Source organism: Mus pahari, chromosome 4 (genome assembly GCF_900095145.1).
Source record: "Mus pahari chromosome 4, PAHARI_EIJ_v1.1, whole genome shotgun sequence".
NCBI lineage: Eukaryota > Metazoa > Chordata > Mammalia > Rodentia > Muridae > Mus > Mus pahari.
Genome location: NC_034593.1, coordinates 27,035,286 through 27,044,968, shown reverse-complemented (window position 1 = coordinate 27,044,968; position 9,683 = coordinate 27,035,286). Strand labels below are relative to the sequence as shown.

The 9,683-nt window shown below is 46.7% G+C and overlaps 2 protein-coding genes across 4 annotated transcripts in view; both read left to right on the top strand.

Annotated features, from left to right (window-relative positions):
• LOC110320254 (basic proline-rich protein-like) overlaps nt 1–8,457 on the top strand; it is a 13,745-nt gene extending 5,288 nt beyond the window's left edge. The window contains exon 2 of the mRNA XM_021196160.1: nt 6,485–8,457. Coding sequence (XP_021051819.1) covers nt 6,485–6,945 — 461 coding nt within the window. The 3' untranslated portion in view covers nt 6,946–8,457. The remainder of the gene's footprint in view (nt 1–6,484) is intronic.
• Zmat3 (zinc finger matrin-type 3) overlaps nt 6,631–9,683 on the top strand; it is a 27,669-nt gene continuing 24,616 nt past the window's right edge. For 2 of the 3 annotated variants that reach the window (XM_021196576.2, XM_021196577.2), the window contains exon 1: nt 6,631–6,718. The gene's annotated coding sequence lies outside the window, so the exon portion shown is untranslated. Of the gene's footprint in view, nt 6,719–6,952; nt 7,055–9,683 lie in introns of those variants that run through there. The other variant, XM_029538084.1, reaches the window with a different exon arrangement.

Sequence of the window (9,683 nt, the reverse complement as noted above, 5' to 3'; positions counted from 1 at the left end):
AAATTCATTGTTTTTAATAGCTGAGTAGTACTCCATTGTGTAAATGTACCACAGTTTCTGTATCCATTCCTCTATTGAGGGACATCTGGGATCTTTCCAGCTTCTGGCTATTATAAATAAGGCTGCTATGAACATAATGGAGCATGTGTCCTTATTACAAGTTGGAAGATCTTCTGGGTATATGCCCAGGAGAGGTATTGCTGGATCTGCCGGTAGTACTATGTCCAATTTTCTGAGGAACCACCAGACTGTCTTAATCTCTTGTCTGTTNCTAGAGCAGAGTAGCTGATAATTTATAAAGAGAAGAAGTTTCTTTAGCTCCTGGTTCTGGGGCTTGGCCATCCAAGATCAGGGGGCTCTTTCTGAGAGACGTGTGCTTCATTACCATTTGGGGCAGTGAAAGGGAGTGTGGACAAGACTGACAGAAAACACCTCAGGGTGGGGCTTGTTCGGTGACAACCTGCTCTGCTGGTAACCAACCCAGCCCTGTGANAACTGCATTTGTCCCTCTTCATGAACTAAGCTGTTTAGAGTCCCACCTCCCAACACTGGCACAGCAGNAACACAGTTTCAGTGTCAGTTTGGGAGACAAACTAACGACAGTGCACAGATACANAAAAGAGGGTAAAAGTGATGGGTTGCTTAATGAAAATGAATGTAAGTNGGATTTCTTGATTACAACCTATGTCAGCAACCAAAGCTCTGCTGGTGAGCCCAGGCATCTCCCTTGTTCCCTGTCCCAGTCACACCCACCAGTCACACCTGGAGGCACCTGCTGCCCTGATCTGTAGTAATCCATCTTTGCTTTTTATTATGACATGTCAAATATGTATGTGTGTTTAAACTTTATAATTCNGTTTTGTCAGTCTTTGAAAATCAATTTAAGACTTAAAAAAAAAAAAATCTCATTTTCCTCAGTGTTTGTTCCTCCTTTTCTGCGTTACTTAGTGAGAAAACTAGGTCATTGTCCCACAGTCTGGATTTTGCTGTGTACAGCCTACACATAGCCTTTCTGTAAAAACAATTAAAAATTATTATTTTGTGTGTTTTGGTGTTTTGCCTANATATATGTCTGTGTGCCACATGTGTGCCTGGTGCCCACCGAGGCCAGAAGGTATTAAATTCCCTGGAAAGGGAATGATAGATAGTTCTGAGATGCCACATGGGTGTTAGGAATTGAACCCAGGTTCTCTGGAAGAGCAGCCATCTCTCTAGCCACCATAAACAGCATTGCTATGCCCTCTGCATGTCTCGTGTGTGTATTCCAATGAATGTGGAGGCCAAGAGTCAACCCTGGTTGTGGTTCCTCAGTCCTTGTTCATCTTGTGTTGTGAGGTGGAACCTGGGCTTCACTGCCTCAGCTACACTGAATGGCTACCAAGCCCCAGAGCTCTGCCTGTCTCTACCTCTCTGGAGCAGGGATAGCAAGCATGCACTGTTGTGGTAAATCTCCAACCCAAATAGGCCTGTGCAAAGAAAACAAAACTCAATTAATATGAATACAAGCTGCACGGCTTGATTGGGCGGATCTACCACTACACTACTATATTCCCCATCTATGAGATCCCTTGTAACTTGCGGTTTCTCCAGGCCATGTGCTTCTGCTCCACTTTCCTTCCACCTCCTCCTCTTCCATGTTGTCCTCCCTCTTCTCCTCTCCTTCTTCTCCCCCCAAACTTTCCAGCTTCACCTTCCCTTCCACTGCCCAATCACTGGCTCTAGCCTTTATTTTACAAGTTATGGTGGGGAGAAGGTTCATAAGAAGTCACCTGTGTTCATGACTCACTCATGCCAGTCTGCAACCCCTCCTGGGAAAGCAGAATTAGCATCAGAAGACAAACAGCACCAGGACTATCCACAAAAATGTTCCACTAGGCTTGATTTTTTTTCCTAGGAGGTAAGGTTTGAACTCAGTACCCCATGCTCGTACAGTAGACAATTTACTACCTGAGCCATCTCCCCAACCCTGACTTCTACACTTTTACATTCATTCCTCCCCCCCTCTCTGTGTGTGTCTGTGTCTCTCTGTCTCTGTCTCTGTCTGTCTCTGTCTCTGTCTCTGTCTCTCTGTCTCTCTCTCTCTCTCTCTCTGAGATAGGAACTCTCTTTATACCACTGGCTGTATTGGGACTCACAATGTTGACCAGGTCAGCCTTAAATTAACAGAGATCCTCCTGTTTCTACCTCCCAAGTTCTGGGACTAAAGGTGTGTGCTGCCATTTCTTGTACTCATAAGTTGACTCTTCAGGGTTGATATAGCAGGGTGGGTTGGTAAGAGCCTATTTGCTTTCCCCTCTTTGGTTCCTCTGTGGTGTCCACAATGGTGGGGACTTCACTGTCAGAGGTCTCCTGGCTTCACTTCTGCTCTGGGTCCTCCTCCCCTTCTCCCTCCTCCTCCTCTCCCTCCTCCCCCTCTTCCCTATTATACAGTTGGATTCCAGTGCCAGCATTTTCTCTACGGATTGGAGTGCAAGCCTGGGCTTGTTAGTTTATGAACAGGGCACACTCATCAACTTCCTGTGTCCCCTTGTATCACTCTGTATAAATGTGCTCTATGAGTCCTGTCAGCTGCTGCGGTCTCACTCTGACCATGCCACATAGGGCTTTAGCTGTGGTTGGTTTGTCTCCATCCTCAGTGAAAAAGTAACCCTGGAAGGCATCAAGCCCTGATCTTGAAAGTGAAGGTGCATAGCATCTCAAGACTCCATGCAAATTTCCTCATGCCGGGCAGTAGTGGCACATGCCTTTAATCCCAGCACTTGGGAGGCAGAGGCAGGCAGATTTCTGAGTTTGAGGCCAGCCTGGTCTACAAAGTGAGTTCCAGGACAGCCAGGGCTATACAGAGAAACCCTGTCTCAAAAAAACAATAAATAAATAAATAAATAAATAAATAAATAAATAATATAAAAAAAATTCCTCACAAGAGGGGAAATTGACCTGCTATACATACCAGCCTTTGGAGATCATGCCTGTCTCTTCTCTTCTTATCATGTGTCCACATGAAGATTGTGGGCATAGACACCACAAAAACTCAAGCCAAGGGAAGCCACATTGTTACAATTATATTCTTGGTAAACACAGTAGATTTTTTGCTGTATATACTTTAATATAATGAAAATAATTCTGTTATATTTTGAGACAGATTCTCATGTAGCCAAGGCTAGCTTTGAACTGGCCATGTAGATGATAATGGCCTTGATGTCACCTCACATGAGTATGCATGCATTACCTGCACAAAAGTAGGTGCATCACATGCATGCTTGGTTCCTGAGGAGCCAGAATAGGGCACTGGATTCTCTAGAAGTGGAATTACAGATGGGTGGGCACCAACACCTAGGTCTGGGAAGTGGACCCTGGTCCTCTGCAAAAGCAGCATTTTCAGTAGAGAAAATGCTGGCACTGGAATCCAACTGTATAATAGGGAAGAGGGGGATGAAGGAGAGGGGGAGGAGGGAGAGGGGGAGAAGGGAGAGGGGGAGGAGGGAGAGCAGAAATCCAAGTGCTGGGATTAGCTGTCATTTGCATTTGTTTTCTGATGCTCTCAACTTCTGAGCCTTCTCCTCAGATCCTTTAACTTTGTTTTAGGATTGGAGTTTTCTCCTAATAGATTCACTGTTTCCTTTATAGTAGTTACATTAAGAGAGAACTTTTTGTCAAGTAAAACTGCCAGACACTGTAATCCTATTAATGAATAGAGGGACAGGCATTCCTTGTTCATCCATGCATTTGTTGACTGATAGTCATTATTCAATTAACTGTGGCCATGCAAATATACTGCTTGGGCTGTATCAGCTAACGAATTCGAGCATTTGTGAAATGATTTTTTCCTCCTCTTCTCCTTCTCTTCCTCCTTCATAACTGAATTCCGCGATCTCACCACTCAGAATAATGGCTCAAAGACAAAAAAAAAAAAAATGTGATGGGGGCCGAGAGCCTCCTCTTCCCCTGGGAAAACCTCACTGTGGCCACTCCCTATGTGCTTCTCTTCCTTAAAAATCTCTTTTGCTCTCAAGACAGCTGTGGTCAACACTAATCCCTTCCAAATGATCTACTTGCTTTGCTCCCCTGAGCGGGGCTTGGGAATCATTTGAGAGGGGCAGGAGCAGGGTGGAAAACAGGCAGCAGGGAGAGGTATTGTAATGGGTTCTTAGGTACAATCTTGCTCCCCATTGGCTCTGGCCCCAACAGTTTACATCTTGCCCATTGCTTTGGGGTGACTGATTTGTACCTTCAGCTATCTATTGCCTCTTGCAATTACTATGATTGGGTTTTAAGGCTGCAGGTACTAAAGAAATAAATTTGGGGACCTCCTCCTCCTCCTCCTCCTCCTCCTCCTCTTTGTTTTTTGAGACAGGGTTTCTCTGTATAGCTGTGGTTGTCCTGGAACCCACTCTGTGGACCAGGGTGGCCTCGAACTCAGAAACCTGTCTTTGCCTCCCAAGTGCTGGGGTTAGCTGTCCTGTGCATCTTCCTGTTGTGTCGGCTCAGGTGTCTGGGTTGTAGATGTCAAGGTCTGTGCAGGAGTTCCACTGCTTCTGTGTCCACAGTTCCTTCCCAGGCAACCTCAGAAACTTCTTGTTTGGGGTGGGGGGAGGGGAGCAGACATGAATTCTTTCTTGAGGTTTATAACAATACCTCTAAGCAACAAGACTGACTGCCCATATTTATGTCAGGTTATTTATACTCTTAAATTTTTACTATGGTTACTATTCCTCTATGCAGGATCAGGCCTGCCGTGGAGATCAGAGGGCAGTCTTAGCGAGTTGCTTCTCACCTTCCACCTTGCAGCAGGGTCTCCCTTGTTTCTCCTACTGTGGTGCATACCCCAGCCCAGCTGGCCTGAGAATTTGTGGGGGGGGGGGGTTCTCCCATTTCTGCTCTGCATCTCACCACAGGGATGCTGGGATTACTGAAGCAAGTCACTGCACCCCGCTTTTATTAGGCAGGTACCGCAGGTACCAGGGTTACAGGGCTCAGTGGCTAACTACTTTATCTACCGCCATCTTGCTGGCCCCAGACTGCATTCTTATTTGGAATGACCCGTCTCTGCTGCTGCCCATCATCGTGCCAGATGCCTATGAAGGCAGAGATGGCTGCACTTCATAGGTTTAGTGGCTTTGGCTATTAGAATCTGTGTGGATGGGTCATAACACATCAGTGTCACAATGTGACATTCCACTATCGATTTTGATCCTCTCATGTGCTTCAAGTCCCAAAGAGGTGTGCCTTCTGTCAGCAGACCAGCAACACACAATCACAAAAGTAGGTTTCAGCCACAAGTCATTGAGATTTGTTTTTGTCCTTTAGTAAAGGTGGTGAATATGACCTGTTTCTCTTTCTTTCATTTATTTTATTTTAAAAATTTATTTATTTATTTATTTATTTAGGGGTTACTGAATCTCATAAGACCCAGTGATTCACAACAAAAGCTCTAATTTGTGGGGCCATTTTCCCTGTCATGAGATTTACATTTCTATGAAACAAGTATCTTGGAATTACTTGCTTTTTCCTGGGCCAGAGAAGGAAATGCCTTAGCTGTTTGAAGTAAGTGTAGGATCAGGGGTAGCAAATATGGAACACTGAGTGTATATATATATATATATGTATGAACTAGCGAGTAAGGTCCCTACTTTCAGCTTTTATTCCGACATGCAAATACACATAAAACTATAAAATATAAACGGAAGACCCGTTTATAGGCAAGACCCATTTCTTTCTGCACTTAGGGAGTTTAAGGTAGATAGTATATATAATAATTTTCACATATATGGCGTGTGCACTGAACTCATCTGTGCGGTGGATTACTTCTCCCGATGGCGGGAGCACACTAGCCTAGTCTGCTGAACAGTCCTCGAATTCTCGAAGCTAGCATTGGGCTGTTGGCGCATGCTCCAGTCATAGACTTACATTCCTGTGTAAATTGGCAGGCTACTAGGCTGGGCTGTGGCTCACCATATTTAGATCTTGGCATTTTCGTTTATGGTTTACACAATAACCACACACAATGTGAAAGCACTTGATGCTGCGAAACCATACTTTGCAGATAATATGGAAAATTTGTGTCATGTTATCCAAGGATATCCCCTAGCCACTATACAAGTATTCACATGCAGAAGGTACAAGCCCGCAGAACAAGCCAGGGCTGCAATCCATCCCAGCGCCTCTCTTGAAGGTATCCGGGGACTTCTGCGGGCCATCGGGCCCTGCCGGTGAGCGGGCTTTGCACCCTTGTGAGGCCTTGGCCGGCTGCTTTCCAATGTCTCTGGGCGGAGGCGCAGGGAGTGCAGTTTCCAGGTCTCAGAGGAGAACCTCCGCCCTCCTACCAGGCTGTGCCAGGCTTCTGCCCTCATCGCTTTCAGGGTAGGCTGGGGCAGCTCCGAGGAGCCATCGAGGCCAGGGTAGTGTACCCTCTCGCGTCGCCATCCCGCACCTGCCCGGCGCCCGGGGTCTGCGGGAGCAGCCGCTTGTCCGTGCACATGCGCAGAAGCGCTGCCGGGAGCCCTGCCTCCTCCTCCTCCTCCGCCGCCGCCGCTGCCGCCGCCTCCCGGTTCCGCAGTCACTTCCTGCAGCTGTTTCCCGGTGGCTCGGCTCCGACGGACTTTTGACAATCAGCCTCCAGCAGTGGAGCGGCCGGGCGGCGGCGGCGAGCGCAGAAAAGTGGTCTTGGAGCGGGCAGCGGCGCGCGGGGTGGCGGGGCGGCTGCGGCCTGCCGGTTCCGGTGAGTGTGGTCCTCGTCCGCTCGGCTGCGTCCGTGTGCGCGTGTCAGCCTCGCCCGCGGCGTCCGGCGGGCCACCGATCCCGATCCCGCAGCCATTCGCACAGCCGCCTCGGCGACTCGGTGCTCCCCGCCTGCATCCGCGCGGGACCCGAATGCGTGTGAGCGTGCCCAGCCCGGGAATGGCACACGCGGGGGCGATGCTGCAGGGGCGCTGCTTGGAGTCCTAGATGCGGAGCCTGGGTCGCCACGGCCTCCTCCCCTTCTAAGCTTTCTTCTGTGATGTAAAACAGCCTGCCAGGGCTGTTTTTCTGCCTGCCACGTTTTGGTGACCTCTGAGTAAGGTTTTCTCTCGTCTTCTCTTCTCCGGAATACCCAGGGGTAGCCTTCCCTACTTTACCCGGACGCCAGGAACCTGTTCCTGGATTCTCTTCTTTGCCCCGGGTCTGTTTCTGCTAAGGGGAGGCTGTTATTTGCTGTACAGCCGGTGAGGAGTAGGCCCCAGCCCAACCGTGGAAACGTGTGCCGTGGTCATTCATTTCCCTCAGACCGGTACATGGTGGAGCTGTGATTTTCTTTAGTGTCTCTGAGCTCCCTTCCAAATTAGGACATCAAGCGCTATGCATCCTTCGTGTCTGCCATCGCACACGTCCAATCGGATGGATTTTGAGATCTGAGAAGTATTTTTATATCAGCTTCTAAATTAGTCTCTTAAATTAATGCAGCAGTTTGAACGGATCCGAGCATGTTTTTGAGTCTATATTTCAGTTTGTGTATTCACTGTAGCTTTGGTTTTATTTATTTTTAGAGTTTTTTTTTTTTCCCCCAAATGTAATACCTGTTGTGAATGTCACCTATAGACTTTTGGGGAAGGCTTTTTTTTTTTTTTTTTAAGCCTTATGTTGATTATTAAATATAACAGTATTTTTGAGGTCTCTATTCTTTCTTTGAACATTATGGACATAAGATGTAATAATAGGTAAACCTGCACTATAAACACCCCCACCCCACCCTGGCCGGCCAGTGTTTTCTCTGGAGTAAGGCCTTTTTGTGCCTGTGCTGTGAGTAGAGCCTTGCTTCTGCAGGACCGCTGCATGATCCCCGGGGCACACATGCTGGGGTTTCATCAGGTGGGAGTAAGCATGTGAGAAACAAGCCCAGGCATGTCCTGGGAGCAGGCTGATTTGGTTCTCTATGTATATTGCTGATTTTCTATATCCAGATGTTTTGATATCTTCTCCTATCCTTTCTCTATGATCTAACAGAGAATCCGGATGACAAGTTAGGGTCAGAATGACATGGTCCGTTATAACTAAGTAGTTAAACTATTTAAAAAGATGGTTTCATTACCACCCCCCCCCCTCCAATAGCCATAATCATCTTTGCTCTTTGAATGTCTTAGTTGGGGGAAATAATATTGTTTCAGAGAAACTTACTGTTCAAATGTATCAAATCTGTATCACCTTTCTTTGTGTTTCCAGAGATAGGGATAGTTGATTATTATCCTTTTCTAGCTATTATGATTAATGAAAAATGTTGCTAAATATTAAGACTACTCTTAAACGAATAACTTCCCAGTCAGTGCTCCTCTCCACTGTGTGTCTACAAATGTGTATTTTCGTTTTTAAAGCGTCCTGGAGTCATTTTAGTAAGTCTGTTAGTGTCCTAGCCTACACATCTTCATCACAGACAGGGAAGCTCACTCAGTAGCTGAAGACACCGAATTCTGTTGACCAAAAAAAGGAGCTTTAATGCTACTCCTAACAGGATGGACGTTAGACTTCGTTGTTGTTGTTGGTTTTGTTTTTGTTTTTTTTCGAGGCACACTCTCTCTACATAGCCTGGCTGTCCTAGAACTCACTGTGTAGACCAGGCTGGCCTCGAAGCCAGAGTTCAACCTGCCTCTGCCTCCCAAGTGCTGGGATTAAAGGCGTGTGCCACTACCATCTGGCTGGAAGTGTATAGACTTTGAAATAAGAATTCTAATTTGGATAATTAGAATCTGAGAAACTTGAATGGCATTTACTGTGGGGTGTTTTTTAAGTCGTCAGAACTAAAAGATGCTGTCTGATTGGGGGTGTAGAGGGAGTGGAACAGAGTGGATCTATTCTGAGGAAAACAGAATAGAGAGAGTCTTGGTTTCTTTTTTGTTGGTATGATAAAGTACCCTGGCAAAAGCAGCTTAAGGGAGAAAGGGTTTGTCTTAGAGTTCAAGGCACCCCATCATGGTGGGGCAGCCTATGCAAGAGGAGCCTGAAGCAACTGGTCACATCAGGGCCACAATCAGAAGAGAACAGTGCTGCTGTCCAATTCGGTCTCCTTTTGATGCACTCTAGGACCAACACAGGGGTACTAGCCCCATTTAGGGTGGGTCTTCCCACCTCAGCCTACTTAAGAAAATCCCTCATAGGCATGCCGATACCCAACCTAACCTACATCACTCCTCACTGAGACTCCTTTTCTAGGAACTCCTAGATCCTGTCAAGTTGACAACTGAAATGATAGCCACCATAGATAGGGCATAGGATAGTGTGGTCCATTACTTGGTTGGACACTTTTCAATCTGGATGCTTTATTGAATAGGTAATTTACCTCCTGATAGAGATTACATTTTGATTTTGCAAGGAAGGGCTGTAGTCTAAGGCTGGATGACGTAGAGTCATCACACCAAGTCAGTGCCCTGAGTAGGGTTGAGGGGGCCGAGAGAAGGCTGGCCTGTGTATGGAGTATGCGTGGCACCAAATAGCCGGTTGTGCGTGGTGGAGGAGGTGGGTGTGGTGTTGTCAGATTATCCTTTCATTATTAGATTCTGTGAAACTTTTGATTTCTAAATATTGATAACTAACTCAACTTAAAAACTAAAGCAAAACGAAACTCTGTCTTCCACACAGCACATCTGTGCCATCTGAGGCCCACACAGCACATCTGTGCCATCTGAGGCCCACACAGCACATCTGTGCCATCTGAG